Source organism: Sparassis crispa (genome assembly GCF_003851025.1).
Source record: "Sparassis crispa DNA, contig_000006F, whole genome shotgun sequence".
Taxonomy (NCBI): domain Eukaryota; kingdom Fungi; phylum Basidiomycota; class Agaricomycetes; order Polyporales; family Sparassidaceae; genus Sparassis; species Sparassis crispa.
Window position 1 is genome coordinate 620,734 of NW_020939753.1, and position 18,216 is coordinate 638,949.

Genomic DNA, 18,216 nt, shown 5'->3' on the forward strand with positions numbered 1-18,216 from the left:
TCATCACTGACCTGGCATCGAGTCCATCCAGTGTGAAGACTGCAGAGTATGGATAGTGGAGGACAGACCAAACAATGCGGAGACTCACTAAGATTGTCCGACGTACACTCGACGACGAGTGGACGTCGTCTTCATCCACTGTGACAGGCAGAGGCGAACGAGAGACTATGGGCCATGGATGTTGCTCGGGGGACGACAATCTATATAATCATCGCCGAATTGGGCCGTAGAGGGAACACAGAAGAATGGAATGCACTTGCTCGTCCCACTCGAGAAGGTCCCGCGCGCATGTTGAGCCCACTTGTCAAACCCAGGCTAAAGAAAATGAGCCATGCTCCTCGAGACGAGGGCACAACCCCGCGACAATTTGTTGCTGGGCCTGCGGCGCGAAGACTGCATTGCATGTTAGTGGACCACACATGAGACTCACTGCGGGGACTCACCGAGATCGCGATGTATGCTCGACGATGACAAATGGAGTCTTCGTCCACTGCGACGGGCGGAGCACAGAGCCCGGGCCGTGGATGTTGCTTGCACGATGAACACGAGATACGGGAATGCACTTGCTCGTCCCACTCCAGAAGATTCCGCACGCGTGTGGAGCTTGTTTGTCAAACCCAGGCTGAAGGGAATGAGCCGCGCTCCTTGCTTGCCGAAGGATGATCTGCACAGTCAATGTCCAAAGGAGCATGGAGAACAAGGAGGCATGGACAGCCCGCCAGGCCTTCTCATCGAAGGAGAGCTGTTGGGGAAAGCCTGATGAATCAGAGGAATACAGATAAGATAAGGGTAGGGGTTACTCACCGTAGGCACCCATATTTCCTCGACGCCACGCGCATCGATGTTGACCCGCCAGGTGGAGGTCCTAGCTGGGCAATGTCCGCGGCCGGATGGCGATCCATACCGTCGTCGTCTGGGGCGACGGCTGAGGAGGAATCAGGGTGAACGGGCTCCGCGCCTCGCTCGCCGGACGACGATCTATACAGTCGTCATTGAATGGGTCCATGCAGACAGGGTAGAGGAAAAGAGGTGGAGCATGCTACTCCTCCATCTCGTGTTGCTCGCTGGATGGCGAAAACACCAATCGATGTGCTGCACACCGGGGAAGAACGGGGGAACGTGGACGCTCGCCGGACGTTGATCTATATAGTCAACATCGAGCATGGCGATGCGGCATGTGGAACGCATCGGGCATACAGCCCACTAGCCCACGGAGCATCATCGTTGAGGGAGAGTACTTGCGGGAGGCACCAGAGGTTCGCGTTGTGATGTCAATCGCCGGACGACGAAATATATGGTTGTCATTGAATGCGACATCATGTAGAGGGATACGGCTAACGCCTATGCGTGATGCTCACCGGACGACGATCTGTATAGTCTTCGTCAAACAAGACTGCACGAGGAAGGAGAATGCGGGGATAAGGGAAGTCCGCTGGACGTCGACATGGACCACGGGTAAAGAGAGATGTTCATGCAGGGTAGATCACCAGATGACGACAGCACCAGTCGTCACATAGTGAGACAGGCCAGAAGAGATGTTGGAAGGGGGGAAACATGTCGCTCGCCGGACGGCAATCCATACAGTCATTGTCGAACGAGAGCATCTGGAGAGGGAATAGGAGAAGAGATACTCATCGGCGAACGATGAGTGTGGCTGGCGAACGGAAGTGTACACATGGAAGGCCATCATCACATGTCGCCCACCGGACATCAATACGTAGTCTTGATGTGACTCGCATGCGATGTGCGAGATATGTGGTGTTGCTCACCAGACGACGGTACGTCCTGCTGTGATGTGCCACAGTGGCGGAGACAAAGTGTCATGTGCCGCTCGTCGAACGACGACAGCACCAGGCATGCCAAGTAACGCATGGGTCGTCCGCGACAAAAAGACATGCATCAGCCGTGCACACTCCCACGGGAATAAAAGATGAAGGAGAGTACTTACCCTCACCGACGAAGGACAACATAGTCCACCAACACGGAATACACTGCTCCCCAGACATCCAGTTTTCATACCGCGACATCCGAGGAAAGAAAGGTCCAACACAAAGAGTGTGTCAGTCGCGGGACAGCGATAAATGCTGTCAAAATGGGAAAGGGTGCCGGGGCAGCCTGGCAGCATCAGAAATGGAGGACTGCTTATTAGTACTGCGAAACAGAGGAGTTGTGGATGCTGCACTTACCACATCAGGTCCAGCCGCGGGACCGACAACACAATGGACGGCACCAGTATGTGAGCAAGGGAATGGCGACACTGCTCGTCGAGCATACAACATCAGTGGACACTTGTCAATGATCCGATGTGAATCAAGAACATACCCAACATTGAATAACATCAATAATATTCCCTCCACCACATAACATCGCTCCCCGGATGGCGATACATCTAGTCTTTGTGGGGCGGGACACAGACAAATGGTGACAGGCCGTCTACTGGTGGAAGGCAATGCTAAAGGGCGAGGGCATGCAATACCGCTGCAAGAAATGTCAGCATGAGAGACCGAAAGAAAGAAAAATTAAACTTACATGGCATGCCACCACAACGTTCAGCGGACGTCAACATATCGAATGCGATCAAGGGTGCATAGCCACAAGAAAACACGTCTGGTTCTGCAGCTGTTCATATGGCCGACATCAATCAGGCCTGCAAACTCTTGAAGATCGATCAGATGCGGGGGGGATGACAAACTGTGCACGAAAGATGCATGACCGTGCATGCATTGTCCTCGGTACGGAGGGCCCAGACTCATTGATGGAGGTGTCCTGCATCTTGTGCTTCGGGCTTTCGAGCGACGTACGGGTTGGCAGGAATATCAGACATAGGGATCACACAAGATGAATCAAAATGAGTATATTAAATCTGTAGTACTACTGCAAAATAAGCAAAACTCCGGAGAAATAGAAATAGAGAGCAGCTATACTCACCGAGTATCCTATCCGCGAAGTGAATGGACACGGACGCTGCGTGTCCTTCTGTGAGTGGGGCTCAACCGCGGTAGGCTACAGGCCGATCCTAGCATCGGGCAAGGATCTTCTCCACTAGGCGCATCCTGCGAACGAGAAAACTGTCAAATAGTGAAATTGCAGACGTGCTACGACAAACTTACCTGCAAATCACACCGCGCATTTGTCCATATGACGCGGGCATTCCTGGGCATCCAAAGTGCCCTTGTCCAATGCAGGTGCATCACACGAAACCTGAGAGATCTAGCATGAACAAGTGGACATGAACAACGATTTAAAAAAAATACTCACATGCCAATTGATGCTGCGAAGCCTCGCATCTGCATCCAAGAGATCTTGCTGCATCCCGCATGCATGCGGCGATGTGGAGGTGAGTGCCCACTGAGCCGAAAAGGAAAACCTACTCGAGAGCATGCAATCGGACAGCCCGAGGGATTTTTCTGATGATCGACGATCGGGCAGCAGGCAGGGAGAGGTCGACAGAGTGTTGCAGAGTGCACTACGAGGACAGAAACACCGTCAAAATTTCGACCACTCGCCTGGACACTTATGAAATTTGAACATACGTTGTTCCGCAGTCTTGTACCACTCGACCTCCGCACATCCGCTGTTTCTGCGATCTCGCGATCTCACTTCCTCTTCGCATCTTCAGTGAATTCTGGCACCTTCTGATGCAACAAAAATGTCAGAATCGGACGAGTGGTCATGGAAATATCCAACTTACCGATCACCTACCAAAGCTTCCCGCTCCTCAATTTACCACCCCGCGCCCATCCGCAGGGTTGTCCACAGTGCTGACCACCACAGAAAGGCATCTTGAAGTCGGGAGGAGCAGTAACAAGAGGGTGGATGATCAAGGGGATAGTGTCAAGATGCATGAGTCGGATGGGCTGAAAGTCGAACTTGCAGACACATCGTGACCGGTGCCTACTTATCGATCTCATCGCCCACTTAGGCAATCGTGGTTCGCACTTGACGCCACACCTCCGCATCTTGCATACGACCTATGGACATCAAATAAGTGAGTCTGAGGCTGCAAAACAATAAAACAATGAGCTGAATACTTACACATACCTATGCTGATGCCGTTGAAGTGGGTAGATGGCAGGAGAAGGGGCAAGGGAGGGGTGAGCAGGCTCTGGACTGGCAGCATCAGGGCATGTGGGGGGAGGACAAGCCTGCGGAAGGTAAGCCAGCCTTTATTATCCTCCGCATACTGATCAGAGCTCTTGGTGGCAGTGATGACCCTGGCACTCCCACCACCAGGGATGCCTCAGAGCATCAGCCAATCCAGAAGCTTTGGATTGACTGATGCCCTAAAGCATCCCTGGTTGTGAGGGTGCAGGCAGTGATCTGTTCCGATCAGGTAAGTGCGACAGCGCCAGTGCTCGCATGCAATGGGAGAACTCCACTCCATCAACTTCTATTATGAGCATGTGTCACATACTCAATTACTCCGGCAGCAAATTCCAACTTAAGTCTCAGTGTGCCTCAAGCATTGTAAGAGTATTTGAGGGTGTTTCTAAAGTGATATGCACTGGAATTAAGACTTCTGAGAGACTTAAAAGTCGAAAATTTAGTGGCTAAGCATTTTAAATGGTTCAATTCAAACTTAAGCTTAAGCACTCAATCTCCGGCATCAATGCTTCAACTCTTGATGAAGTCGTGTGAAAATTTGCTCACGGCATTTGCCCATAGTCACTGGATATTTCTCACGATTTTTAAATCAAAATTTTCATCACTTACATATTTTCTGAGAGGTCACAATCTGTGACCCGGTGTGTTTTGTTGACACCGTCGGTGTGAATACTGATTAGATATGATTCAGCTGAATCCTCTCTGATCAGTATTGACATACTCACACATGAACAAAACTCTCGGTCAGGAATGGTCCAGACTGGGAGGTCCTATCATCACTATAAGAACCATTAGTACTAAACCCGAAGATATGTAAATATCTCTGCTAGCTCTACAGTTATAGATGTAGTCGGAGCACTAATGTACTACAGAGCTCATTGTAACTAATTGTATCTACAGTCCTTGCACTCACCTGTTTCGGAGGCCAGAGCGTAAGAGTATCCACTGCATACATAGACGAGAAGCCAGATTACCAGATCAGTCATGTCGCGCGGCGGCAAGCTAGAAAGATGTAGTTGGTCAGCAAACCCGACCAGCGAGATGTAAGTTGTATGCGAGTGCAGATAAATCTGGCTACCAAAGGCAGAAGCATTTCGGGCAGATGATGCTGAATGAGTGTGAACAAAGAAGGAGAGCACATAGTGACTTGGAGGACGGGCCCCGCCGTCACGGAGATAGCATGTACAGATGGATCTGAATATGCGAGACAAGAGAGCGGTGGGATAAATGGACAGAGGATACGGGATAGGTGGAGAGCAAGCAGAGCATCTGGACGCTAGATATCTGCAGCGATCTTGAGTACTTCGGTACTTCGGTTCGAGCGGCCGCGGGAACTTGCAAGAGTAAAGTAGAAACATGTTGTATCGACTTGAAGCTCATTCGAGAACGATAGCGAGAGGGACAGAGCTCAGCGCTCAAGCACAACGCAAGGCCTCGGAGTGAGAGGGACCGGACGCTCGGATCGAGGCAGACATCGAAGCTGAAGACATGTCAGACGAAACCGAGCTGTGGCGTTCAGCCACATTTGGCAAGTCTCTGCGCAAGTACGTTCAACTTCAATTCTTCTCTTCGTCTCGCCGTCTGTTGAGCTGCTCTTGTCTGCAGGCCTCTCGTGTCTCTTGTTTCTCAGTGCTTGCAAGTATTCCTCTTGTTTACGAATTGTCTGGCAACACTCGTGGAAGTCGAGTTTCTGGATTCTGCGCTGGCTGTGGTTTTTGCACAGCGATCGAAACCTCGCTCGTTCTCTCGACTGGTGTTGACTGTATGTTATCTTATGTCGTCGAACCGATCACTCTGGCTCATGCACCGGCACTCGCAACCGCTGTAGTGGAGCCTGCGCCGATCCTCTAGCGGTCGAGTATTCTGGCTGTAGCCGTGGCTGTTTGAATGCTCAAGGTCGCGCGATCAAAATGACTTCATCCGACGATCTCCTCGTCTCTCGGGATCGTGTATCTCATCTGTAGGCGAGTCCTCGACCGTCACAGGCACAAGCAGGTGCGCACATTATTCTAATTCTTTTACTCACATCTACCCGAATAAATTGCTGCAAGTCACCAATTCCGGAGTGGAGCGAAGCGCGCGACGAAATATTTTTTCTGACGACATCAGCCTCCGCTCTGGAACTCTGGAGCCGTTTCCGGCTCATTCTATCTCTCGACGTCGCTACGCAGAGCACGGCGGTGGTGCGAGAAGCGCGGCGGGCAGATCTCGCGATCGGTGAGAAGCTGCTGGAGGTACACGGGGCGGGGCCATGCGATCGCAAACGCCGCGCTAATTTTTCCCGTTCGTTGCAGACGTCATCACGGCCGTCGCGTTCTCTCAAGGCAGAATGCCCGCGGTGAATTCTCTCACCGGTGGAGCACAGCGAGCTGTTCAATGCGGCTCGTGCAACGACGTGCCATGCCTCGGCGAGTTTGCATTTGCGAGGGGAGAGCACCGGAGGACAGAAGAGCACGCAATGCAATTTGCACCGTATGGATGGAACGTACGTACGTGCGGTGTTTATTCGCGTATTATCTGTGACACTAAACGTCTGATCGCGTTGCGAAGGTCCGTGCGCGGCGCAAATTCGTTACGGCGAACCTGAACGATGCGACGGCATGCCGTTCTGCATTATCCAGGACTCGTCCGAGCAGCTGCCGGTGTGCCTTTCAGAAGTCAGACTGGCTGCATCCCGGTGGACGCCCTTTCTGCGCCTCAGGACGGGCACTGGTGCAATCGTCTTTCGATTCTATGAATTTCTACGTGGTCAGGAAATGGTTCACGCAGCACAACGAAGTATACCTCCGGGGATGAGACGACGACGACGTGCACGCAGATACGATCATACTCGAAGCGAAGCGCACGTACGTATTCGCGCACTTCTTCCGTTTCACGCCTTCCCCCTGGCTTCTGACTTGGAACTCCTGGCCCGTCAGACCCTGGATACGGATGCGAGGGGACCGGTGGCCGATTCCAGGCGAGGGAGCTGGCGGAATTGGGGTAGGGACTGGGACGCAACGCGGTATAAAAAGCCGGGGGGTTGGGCTGCAGAGCTCCAGCTTCTCCCCGGGTTTGCTCACCAGCAGCGTCGTTCCGCCTCCCTTATCCCTCCACTCGTGGGCTCCTCGGCGCGCGTGCGTGTCGCTCTTCGATGTCCGAGTTTGCAGGTGAGTATTGCGCGGTTTTCTTGCTCTTCTGGATGGTGATGCACCTTGCCCGCCACGCGAATGGCGCGCAACGTCGGAATCGACCCCAGATCGCTACGAGAATGCTTTGGACAGCGCGGGTGAGCCCGTTACGTATTCCCCGACACTGCGGAGGCTGACGTCTTCCGAGTAGGGCCCAGGTTTCGATGTCGACGCCAGCGTTAGGCAGAATGCGGCTAGAGCCTCACAGGTGAGGTGCCGCGACGCGTTCTCTGGCGCGGCGCGGTGCTGACATTCTGCTTGCGGTGTGTAGGTGTCGTGCTGCCGACGTGAACCTCGCAGCACTCGGCGTCGTGAGTGAGTCTACGTCGGGCTGGTAAGCTTTGTCGCGCAGCTGGATGTGATGCGGGGTGCTGCTGGTAGTATAGATCCGGGCTGTAGTCCCCATCCCCGTTCTGCCGGTTGAGAGGTCGACATTGCGTAGCCCGTTCCGTGATGCGGCGGAGCGCTCGCACAGACGGAATAAGTAGATCGGCGTAGATTTTACGGCGTCGGCGCGAATTTCGCGAGGGAGCGCGTGTGATGTCGAGGATGTCGCGCTCGTGATCCTCGCGCCGGCGCGTGTCTTGCGATCTTGGGGGATTGGCGCGCTGTTGCGTGGATGCATGAGTGCTGCCACGGAGGTGGTGGAGGGAGGTTGTTATGTACCTACCCTCTGTGGTAGATATCTTAACGCCTGGACACGCATGCCTCCACCGCACTTCGCTACGCGCCTGAACGCGGCGGTTTTTTCGTTGACGGGCGCGTCTCGAGACGCTGAGTCGATCGTGCGTCCGAATAGCGATGGCGAGAGCACACAGTCGACGTGTCGTCGCTCGCGCGAGGGATGCGCGTGTAGTAGAGTTGAGGAAATATATATTTTTTCGTGTCCGCGCGGTCTACCTACGAACGTGCGCGCCAGGGTGCACACTTTGACGACGCGCAGAGGTCCTTTGCGCTCGCATACGCCGTCCACGCCGCAAGTCCACCGGTCGCGATGCCCTTCACGACGCGCGCGTGAGGGCTCGTTCATTCTGCGAGACGGCCTCCGCGTCCGCGTGTGCGTATTGTTCCACGCGCAGCCAGCCGCAAATAGCTTTCTCACCGGGCTGCGGACCGCGGACCGCTTGAGTCGTGGTCTCCACACCGCACGCGGCGGCCGTCGTCTTGCGTGCGGCGTCCCGTCTGTTGTGCGAGGAGGTCGTTCCACGCTGAAGGCAGCAGGCGTAGTCCGCCTCGGCTCGTGAATGCGTCCGATCGTCCTCTGCGCGGATCGTGTTGGGCCGCCTTCTTGCTGAGCCGTAGGAGCGCACGCGTTGGCTCTGCGGGCAGCGTTGAGAGCGGGGACGAGCCTCCCGCACCGGGGATCTCGTACAGTCGGGGCGAGGGTCGAACGCGTGCTGGGGGAAGTGCGATGTCGTCAAAGTGGAGGGCCGCGTCTTCGTTCTTCTATGCGTCCGGTGGTCCGACTGCACTGTCAGCCATCGTGCTGCCTCTTGCTGAGGGCACGCGATCTGGGAGTAGCGGAAGGGGAAAGGGGCGAGCGTCCGCCGGGGAACTCCTCATGTCGACGAGCGGAGAGAGTCGAGGGGAGGAACGATGCTCGAGGACGAAATTCCCTCGTCGTCTTTGCGCGTCCGCTGAACGTTCTCGCTGTGGAGCAACGCTGGCACGGCCTCTTGCTGAGATCCTGCGAGTGGAGAGACGCCCGGGCTTGCTGTTGTCGCACCGCGGAGGTCGACGCGCGAGAGTCGGTGGGGGGACGGGCAGTGCGCAGAAGCAGGAGAGCACGTAGACACTCACCGACAGCGACTCAGCCGTGCAAGTCGATCACGGGCGACGTCCAAGCTGGACGGTGGATGGCAGTCGAGAGCGCCGGGATGTCATCGGAGGCTGGTGGAGCGCACGCCAAGGATGCTGCGGGGAGAGTCAGTCCGCGGAGGCGGGAGACGTGGCAGAAGAGTCGAGTCGAGTCAGAGTGACGACGTCCGACTTGGCCGGAGGGATGGAGACGAGGGACGCCATCGAGCACAGTGGGAGTATGCGCGGGAAGCTCGGCCAGGGGCTCTGAGATAGCCTCGGGACCAGATCGAGCGATCGAGGCAGATGTAAGCCAGATGCGTCAGCGGCCAATCCATCCGAACACCGTATTTTCGAGTCCTGCGTTGCAGCTCAAGAAATCGATTCAAATATTGCAAAAAACATCGCACAGGGAGCTCACCTAGCGCACAGACCGGGCGGAAGACCAGAAGAGGAGCGAAATAAATTACCCGCCCTGTCGTCGTGAGGTGGAAGATGAGTCGTGCCGTCTGTCCGCGTCACCTTCTCCGAGATATAAGAGGCACTCCGCACGCCACTCTCAGGCGCTCTGCTGCTTTCATTCTCACCACGTACGTCCCTCTCCACCCAGGCCCCCTACCGTCATGGCCGACCAACCCTCCAAGAAGCGAGGTTTCTTCTCTCGCAAGGAGAAAGGCGATGCCATCTCCGAAAGCCAGCTCCAGGTCGTACCCTCAACAGAGTCGTCCTCCAAGCAACAGCCCGAGGAACCCCCCGAGTCCGCCAATGCACCGCAGTCACAGGTCATCCAGCCAGTCTCTTTTGTTTCGCTTTTCCGGTGAGTGCCCCATGTTCTGCCATCGTTACGGGCACCGTCTCATTCGATATAGATTCTCTACCAGGACCGAGTTGACGTTCAACGTTATCGGTGTGATTGCCGCGGCGGCTGCAGGTGCTGCACAGGCGAGTCCGACATGCGTCTCGTTTTGTCCCTGATCGCTCACAGCGTCGTCCCCGTACCGCAGCCGCTCATGTCCCTCCTGTTCGGGAACCTGGTGCAAGCGTTTGTCACCTTCGGCTCGACGGTGCAGGAGTCCAAGGCGGGAACCCTGACGGACCCGGGCGCCCTGACGGCGGCGGAGAACCACTTCAGGACGACGGCGGCAAAGGATGCGTCGTACCTGGTGTACATCGGACTCGGGATGTTCGTGTGCACGTACGTGTACATGTTGGTATGGGTGTACACGGGAGAGGTGAACGCGAAGCGGATTCGGGAGCGGTACCTGAAGGCGATCCTGCGGCAGGACATCGCGTTCTTCGACCACGTCGGGGCGGGAGAGGTGGCGACGCGCATCCAGACGGACACGCACCTGGTGCAGCAAGGAATCTCGGAGAAGGTCGCGATCTGCGTGAGCTTCTTTGCGTCGTTCGTGACGGGATTCGTGCTCGCGTACGTGCGCTCGTGGCGGCTCGCGCTCGCGCTGTCGTCGATGCTTCCGTGCATCGCCGTGACGGGCGGGGTGATGAACAAGTTTGTGTCGAGGTACATGAAGTGCGTACGGTCCGTTCCCGTCGCGGCTTCGTTATATTGACGGAATTTCGGTGCAGGCTCTCGCTCGCGTACGTCGCGGACGGTGGCACTCTTGCGGAAGAGGTGTTTTCGACGGTGCGCACGGCTCAGGCGTTCGGCACGCAGGAGGTGCTCTCGGATCGGTACAACTCCCACATCCTGCTCTCACGGCGTGTGGACATGAAGGCAGCGGTCTTCCACGGCTGCGGTCTTGCAGTGTTCTTCTTTGTGGTTTACGGCGGTTACGCCCTCGGTGAGTCTGTGATTTTTTCCCCGAGTGCGTTGGTGATATTGACTGGTTGTAGCATTCGATTTCGGCACGACACTGATCGACAGGGGTGAGGGCACGGCAGGACAAGTTGTCAATGTGATCCTGGCCATTCTCATCGGTTCGTTCTCTCTGGCGCTGCTTGCGCCGGAGATGCAAGGTATGTTGCACCTGTATCCCTCGGTCTACCAATTGACCGTTCCATGCAGCGATTACGCACGGGATGGGTGCAGCGGCGAAGTTGTACGAGACGATCGACCGTGTGCCGCCCATCGACTCGCAGGACGAAAGCGGACTGAAGCCAGAGAAGTGCGCGGGGGAGATCACGTTCGAGAACGTCAAGTTCAACTACCCTTCGCGGCCGGAGGTGCGGATCGTCAAGGACCTCACGATCCAGTTCCCGGCGGGGAAGACGACGGCGCTGGTAGGCGCATCCGGTTCGGGCAAGTCGACGGTGATCTCGCTCGTGGAGCGGTTCTACGACCCGCTGTCGGGGAGTGTGCGCCTGGACGGTCGTAGCCTGCGGGATCTGAACGTGAAGTGGCTGCGTTCGCAGATCGGCCTCGTCTCGCAGGAGCCGACGCTGTTCGCGACGACTATCTTTGGGAACGTTGCGCATGGGCTGATCGGCACAGAGCATGAGGATGCGTCGGACGAGGTGAAGATGGCGCTCGTGAAGGAGGCGTGTGTCACGGCGAACGCGGACGGGTTTATCTCCAAGCTGCCGTTGGGTTATGAGACCGTGGTTGGTGAGTGGTGTTCGCGGTCTCACGGTGTAGTAGTAGTAGTGTATGTAGTGTGTGAAATATATTTGTTGCGCTACGAGAACGGGCGAAAATTCTAAGTGTAACATCCAGCAAGAATCGAGGAGTCCTCGTTCCCTCTCCTTGCCTATTTTTGTATAAAGAGAGACAGCCTCAAGCATGTCTCTCGCGAAATGGCTATCTACGAACTCACCAGTGCGTGCATTTCCGTGCAAGCAGATCGTCGCCGCAAGGACCCCTGAGGATTCATCACTGACCTGGCATCGAGTCCATCCAGTGTGAAGACTGCAGAGTATGGATAGTGGAGGACAGACCAAACAATGCGGGGACTCACCAAGATTGTCCGACGTGCGCTCAACGACGATGAATGTAGTCTTCATCCACTGTGACAGGCAGAGGCGAATGAGAGACTATGGGCCGTGGATGTTGCTCGCGGGACGACAATCTATTTAATTATCGCCGAATTGGGCCATAGAGGAAACACAGAAGAATGAAATGCACTTGCTCGTCCCACTTGAGAAGGTCCCGCGCGCATGTTGAGCTTGCTTGTCAAACCCAGGCCGAAGAGAATGAGCCCCGCTGCTCAAAACGAGGGTGCAACCCCGCGACAATTGGTTGCTGGCCGGTGGCGTAAAGACTGCAGCGTATGTTAGAGGAACGCAGATGAGACACACTGCAGGGACTCACCGAGATCGTGACGTGCGCTCGACGACGACAAATGTAGCCTTCGCGATGGGCGGAGGACAGAGCCCGGGCCGTGAATGTTGCTCATACGATGAACACGGGATAAGGGAATGCAATTGCTCGTCCCACTCGAGAATGTCTCGTGGGTGTGCTGAGTTTCCTCTCAAACTCGGGCCACAGAGAATGAGCCGCACTCCTCGCTCGCCGGAGGACGATCTACACAGTCAATGTCAGAAGGGGCACGGGGAACATGGAGGCATGGACGGCCCGCCAGGCCTTCTCGTCGAAGGAGAGCTGTTGGGGAAAGCCTGATGAGTCAGAGGAATACAGATAAGACAAGGGTAGGGGTTACTCACCGTAGGCACCCATATTTCCTCGACGCCACGCGCATCGATGTTGACCCGCCAGGTGGAGGTCCTAGCTGGGCAATGTCTGCGGCCGGATGGCGATCCATACCGTCATCGTCTGGGGCAACGGCTGGAGGAATCAGGGTGAATGGACTCCGCACCTCGCTCGCCGGACGACGATCTATACCATCGTTGTTGAACGGGTCCATGCAGAGACAGGGTAGAAGAAAAGAGGTGAAGCATGCTACTCCTCCGTCTCGCATTGCTCGCCGGACGGCGAAAACACTGATCGACGTGCTGCACACTGGAGAAGAATGGGGGAACGTGGACGCTCACCAGACGTTGTTCTATATAGTCAATGTCAAGCATGGCGATGCGGCATGCGAGAACGCATCGGGCATACAGCCTACTGAGCATCATCATTGACGGAGAGCACTTGTGCGAGGCACCAGAGGTTCGCATTGTGACGTCAATTGCTGGACGACGAAATATAGGGTTGTCATTGAACGCGACATCGTGTAGAGGGATATGGCCAACGCCTATGCGTGACGCTCACCGGACGACGATCTGTACAGTCTTCGTCAAACAAGACTGCATGAGGAAGGAGAACGCAGGGGTAAGGGAAGTCCACTGGACGTCGACATGGACCACGGATAAAGAGAGATGTTCATGCAGGGTAGATCACCAGATGACGACAGCACCAGTCGTCACATAGTGAGACAGGCCAGAAGAGATGTTGGAAGGGGGGAAACATGTCGCTCGCCGGACGGCAATCCATACAGTCATTGTCGAACGAGAGCATCTGGAGAGGGAATAGGAGAAGAGATACTCATCGGCGAACGATGAGTGTGGCTGGCGAACGGAAGTGTACACATGGAAGGCCATCATCACATGTCGCCCACCGGACATCAATACGTAGTCTTGATGTGACTCGCATGCGACGTGCGAGATATGTGGTGTTGCTCACCAGACGACGGTACGTCCTGCTGTGATGTGCCACAGTGGCGGAGACAAAGTGTCATGTGCCGCTCGTCGAACGACGACAGCACCAGGCATGCCAAGTAACGCATGGGTCGTCCGCGACAAAAAGACATGCATCAGCCGTGCACACTCCCACGGGAATAAAAGATGAAGGAGAGTACTTACCCTCACCGACGAAGGACAACATAGTCCACCAACACGGAATACACTGCTCCCCAGACATCCAGTTTTCATACCGCGACATCCGAGGAAAGAAAGGTCCAACACAAAGAGTGTGTCAGTCGCGGGACAGCGATAAATGCTGTCAAAATGGGAAAGGGTGCCGGGGCAGCCTGGCAGCATCAGAAATGGAGGACTGCTTATTAGTACTGCGAAACAGAGGAGTTGTGGATGCTGCACTTACCACATCAGGTCCAGCCGCAGGACCGACAACACAATGGACGGCACCAGTATGTGAGCAAGGGAATGGCGACACTGCTCGTCGAGCATACAACATCAGTGGACACTTGTCAATGATCCGATGTGAATCAAGAACATACCCAACATTGAATAATATCAATAATATTCCCTCCACCACATAACATCGCTCCCCGGATGGCGATACATCTAGTCTTTGTGGGGAGGGACACAGACAAATGGTGACAGGCCGTCTACTGCTGGAAGGCAATGCTAAAGGGCGAGGGCATGCAATACCGCTGCAAGAAATGTCAGCATGAGAGACCGAAAGAAAGAAAAATTAAACTTACATGGCATGCCACCACAACGTTCAGCGGACGTCAACATATCGAATGCGATCAAGGGTGCATAGCCACAAGAAAACACGTCTGGGTCTGCAGCCGTTCATACGGTCGACATCAATCAGGCCTGCAAACTCTTGAAGATCGATCAGATGCGGCGGGGGATGACAAACTGTGCACGAAAGATGCATGACCGTGCATGCATTGTCCTCGGTACGGAGGGCCCAGACTCATTGATGGAGGTGTCCTGCATCTTGTGCTTCGGGCTTTCGAGCGACGTACGGGTTGGCAGGAATATCAGACATAGGGATCACACAAGATGAATCAAAATGAGTATATTAAATCTGTAGTACTACTGCAAAATAAGCAAAACTCCGGAGAAATAGAAATAGAGAGCAGCTATACTCACCGAGTATCCTATCCGCGAAGTGAATGGACACGGACGCTGCGTGTCCTTCCGTGAGTGGGGCTCAACCGCGGTAGGCTACAGGCCGATCCTAGCATCGGGCAAGGATCTTCTCCACTAGGCGCATCCTGCGAATGAGAAAACTGTCAAATAGTGAAATTGCAGACGTGCTACGACAAACTTACCTGCAAATCACACCGCGCATTTGTCCATATGACGCAGGCATTCCTGGGCATCCAAAGTGCCCTTGTCCAATGCAGGTGCATCACACGAAACCTGAGAGATCTAGCATGAACAAGTGGACATGAACAACGATTTAAAAAAATACTCACATGCCAATTGATGCAGCGAAGCCTCGCATCTGCATCCAAGAGATCTTGCTGCATCCCGCATGCATGCGGCGATGTGGAGGTGAGTGCCCACTGAGCCGAAAAGGGAAACCTACTCGAGAGCGTGCAATCGGACAGCCCGAGGGATTTTTCTGATGATCGACGATCGGGCAGCAGGCAGGGAGAGGTCGACAGAGTGTTGCAGAGTGCACTACGAGGACAGAAACACCGTCAAAATTTCGACCACTCGCCTGGACACTTATGAAATTTGAACATACGTTGTTCCGCACTCTTGTACCACTCGACCTCCGCACATCCGCTGTTTCTGCGATCTCGCGATCTCACTTCCTCTTCGCATCTTCAGTGAATTCTGGCACCTTCTGATGCAACAAAAATGTCAGAATCGGACGAGTGGTCATGGAAATATCCAACTTACCGATCACCTACCAAAGCTTCCCGCTCCTCAATTTACCACCCCGCGCCCATCCGCAGGGTTGTCCACAGTGCTGACCACCACAGAAAGGCATCTTGAAGTCGGGAGGAGCAGTAACAAGAGGGTGGATGATCAAGGGGATAGTGTCAAGATGCATGAGTCGGATGGGCTGAAAGTCGAACTTGCAGACACATCGTGACCGGTGCCTACTGATCGATCTCATCGCCCACTTAGGCAATCGTGGTTCGCACTTGACGCCACACTTCCGCATCTTGCATACGACCTATGGACATCAAATAAGTGAGTCCAAGGCTACGAAACAATAAAACAATGAGCTGAATACTTACGCATACCTATGCTGATGCCATTGAAGTGGGTAGATGGCAGGAGAAGGGGCAAGAAGGAGTGAACAGGCTCTGGACTGGCAGCATGAGGGCATGTGGGGGGAGGACAAGCCTGCAGAAGGTAAGCCAGCCTTTATTACCCTTCGCATACTGATCAGAGGTTCTGGCGGTGGTGATGTTACCCTGGTTGCGAGGGTGCAGGCGGTGATCTGTTCCAATCAGGTAAGTGTGACAGCGCCAGTGCTCGCATGCGATGGGAGAACTCCGCTCCATCAACTTCTATTATGAGCATCTGTCACATCACTCCGGCAGCAAATCCCAACTCAAGTCTCAGTGTGCCTCAAGCATTTTAAGAATATTTGAGTGTTTTCCAAAGTGATATGCACTGGACTTAAGACTTCAGAGAGACTCAAAGGTCAAAAATTTACTGGCTAAGCATTTTAAATGGGTCAATTCAAACTTGAGCTTAAGCACTCAGTCTCCAGCATCAATGTTTCAACTCTTGATGAAGTCGTGTGAATGCTCACGGCACCTGCTCATAGTTGCCGAATATTTCTCACAATTTTTTAATCAAAATTTTCATCACTTACATATTTTCTGAGAGGTCACAATCTGTGACCCGGTGTGTTTTGTTGACACCGTCGGTGTGAATACTGATTAGATATGATTCAGTGGAATCCTCTCTGATCGGTATTGACATACTCACACATGAACGGAACTCTCGGTCGGGAATGATCCAGACCGGGAGGTTGGCACATCATCACTATAAGCCTGGTTAGTCAGTAAACCAGAAGCATAGGTAAGTACTTCTGCTATCTCTACAGCTACAGATGTAGTCGAAGCACTAATGTACTACAGAGCTCATTGTAACTAATTGTATCTACAGTCCTTACACTCACCTGTTTCGGAGCCCAGAGCATAAGAGTATCCACTACATACCCAGATTACCGGATCAGTCATGTCGCGCAGCGGCAAGCTAGAAAGATGTAGTTGATTGGCAAACTCGACCAGTGAGATGCAAGTCGTATGCGAGTGCAGATAAATCCGGCTACCAAAGGCAGAAGCATTTCGGGCAGATGATGCTGAATGAGTGTGAACAAAGAGGGAGAGCAAGCAACATAGTGGCTTGGTGGATGGGCCCCGCCGCCGCCAAGATAGCATGTACGGATGGATCTGAATATGCGAGACAAGAGAGCGGTGGGATAAATGGACAGAGGATACGGGATAGGTGGAGAGCAAGCAGAGCATCTGGACGCTAGATATCTGCAGCGATCTTGAGTACTTCGGTACTTCGGTTCGAGCGGCCGCGGGAACTTGCAAGAGTAAAGTAGAAACATGTTGTATCGACTTGAAGCTCATTCGAGAACGATAGCGAGAGGGACAGAGCTCAGCGCTCAAGCACAACGCAAGGCCTCGGAGTGAGAGGGACCGGACGCTCGGATCGAGGCAGACATCGAAGTTCAAGACATGTCAGACGAAACCGAGTTGTGGCGTTCAGCCACATTTGGCAAGTCTCTGCGCAAGTACGTCTGTACGTTCAACTTCAATTCTTCTCTGCGTCTCGCCGTCCGTTGAGCTGCTCTTGTCTGCAGGCCTCTCGCGTCGTTTATTTCTCAGTGCTTACAAGTATGCCTCTCGTTCACAAATTGTCTGGCAACACTCGCGGAAGCCGAGTTTCTGGATTCTGCACTGGCTGTGGTTTTTGCACAGCGATCGAAACCTTGCTCGTTCCCTCGACTGGGTGCTTTCTTATGTCGTCGAACCGATCACTTTGGCTCATGCACCGGCACTCGCACCCGCTGTAGTGGAGCCTGCGCCGATCCTCTAGCGGTCGAGTATTCTGGCTGTAGCCGTGGCTGTTTGAATGCTCAAGGTCGCGCGATCAAAATGACTTCATCCGACGATCTCTCCTCGTCTCTCGGGATCGTGTATCTCATCTGTAGGCGAGTCCTCGACCGTCACAGGCACAAGCAGGTACGGACATTATTCTAATTCTTTTACTCACATCTACCCGAATAAATTGCTGCAAGTCACCAATTCCGGAGTGGAGCGAAGCGCGCAACAAAATATTTTTTCTGACGACATCAGCCTCCGCTCTGGACTCTGGAGCCGTTTCCGGCTCGTTCTATGTCTCGACGTCGCTAAGCAGAGCACGGCGGTGGTGCGAGAAGCGCGGCGGGCAGATCTCGCGATCGGTGAGAAGCTGCTGGAGGTACACGGGGCGGGCCCATGCGATCGCAAACGCCGCGCTAATTTTTCCCGTTCGTTGCAGACGTCATCACGGCCGTCGCGTTCTCTCAAGG

At 54.3% G+C, this 18,216-nt stretch overlaps 5 protein-coding genes across 5 annotated transcripts; 1 reads left to right on the forward strand and 4 right to left on the reverse strand.

The window, feature by feature from the left end:
- Positions 1 to 200: 200 nt before the first annotated feature.
- Positions 201 to 3,613, reverse strand: SCP_0702340 (hypothetical protein; the record flags this gene model as incomplete). The annotated part of the gene is made up of 4 exons (XM_027760160.1): positions 201 to 393; positions 444 to 742; positions 3,259 to 3,466; positions 3,534 to 3,613. 4 exons carry the CDS (start codon positions 3,611 to 3,613, stop codon positions 201 to 203), a joined length of 780 nt encoding a protein of 259 aa, XP_027615961.1.
- A 3,855-nt stretch (positions 3,614 to 7,468) lies between these two features.
- On the reverse strand, positions 7,469 to 8,304 carry SCP_0702350 (hypothetical protein; the record flags this gene model as incomplete). Its single annotated transcript, XM_027760161.1, has 2 exons — positions 7,469 to 7,882; positions 7,945 to 8,304. The coding sequence occupies 2 exons, from the start codon at positions 8,302 to 8,304 to the stop codon at positions 7,469 to 7,471; spliced, it is 774 nt and encodes a 257-aa protein (XP_027615962.1).
- A 1,390-nt stretch (positions 8,305 to 9,694) lies between these two features.
- SCP_0702360 (hypothetical protein) lies at positions 9,695 to 11,732 on the forward strand (the record flags this gene model as incomplete). The annotated part of the gene is made up of 6 exons (XM_027760162.1): positions 9,695 to 9,888; positions 9,941 to 10,013; positions 10,076 to 10,602; positions 10,659 to 10,873; positions 10,926 to 11,048; positions 11,098 to 11,732. The coding sequence occupies 6 exons, from the start codon at positions 9,695 to 9,697 to the stop codon at positions 11,730 to 11,732; spliced, it is 1,767 nt and encodes a 588-aa protein (XP_027615963.1).
- A 469-nt stretch (positions 11,733 to 12,201) lies between these two features.
- On the reverse strand, positions 12,202 to 12,892 carry SCP_0702370 (hypothetical protein; the record flags this gene model as incomplete). The annotated part of the gene is made up of 4 exons (XM_027760163.1): positions 12,202 to 12,289; positions 12,340 to 12,552; positions 12,601 to 12,630; positions 12,693 to 12,892. 4 exons carry the CDS (start codon positions 12,890 to 12,892, stop codon positions 12,202 to 12,204), a joined length of 531 nt encoding a protein of 176 aa, XP_027615964.1.
- Positions 12,893 to 14,999: 2,107 nt separating this feature from the next.
- SCP_0702380 (hypothetical protein) lies at positions 15,000 to 15,494 on the reverse strand (the record flags this gene model as incomplete). The annotated part of the gene is made up of 3 exons (XM_027760164.1): positions 15,000 to 15,083; positions 15,140 to 15,347; positions 15,415 to 15,494. The coding sequence occupies 3 exons, from the start codon at positions 15,492 to 15,494 to the stop codon at positions 15,000 to 15,002; spliced, it is 372 nt and encodes a 123-aa protein (XP_027615965.1).
- Between the last annotated feature and the right edge of the window lie 2,722 nt (positions 15,495 to 18,216).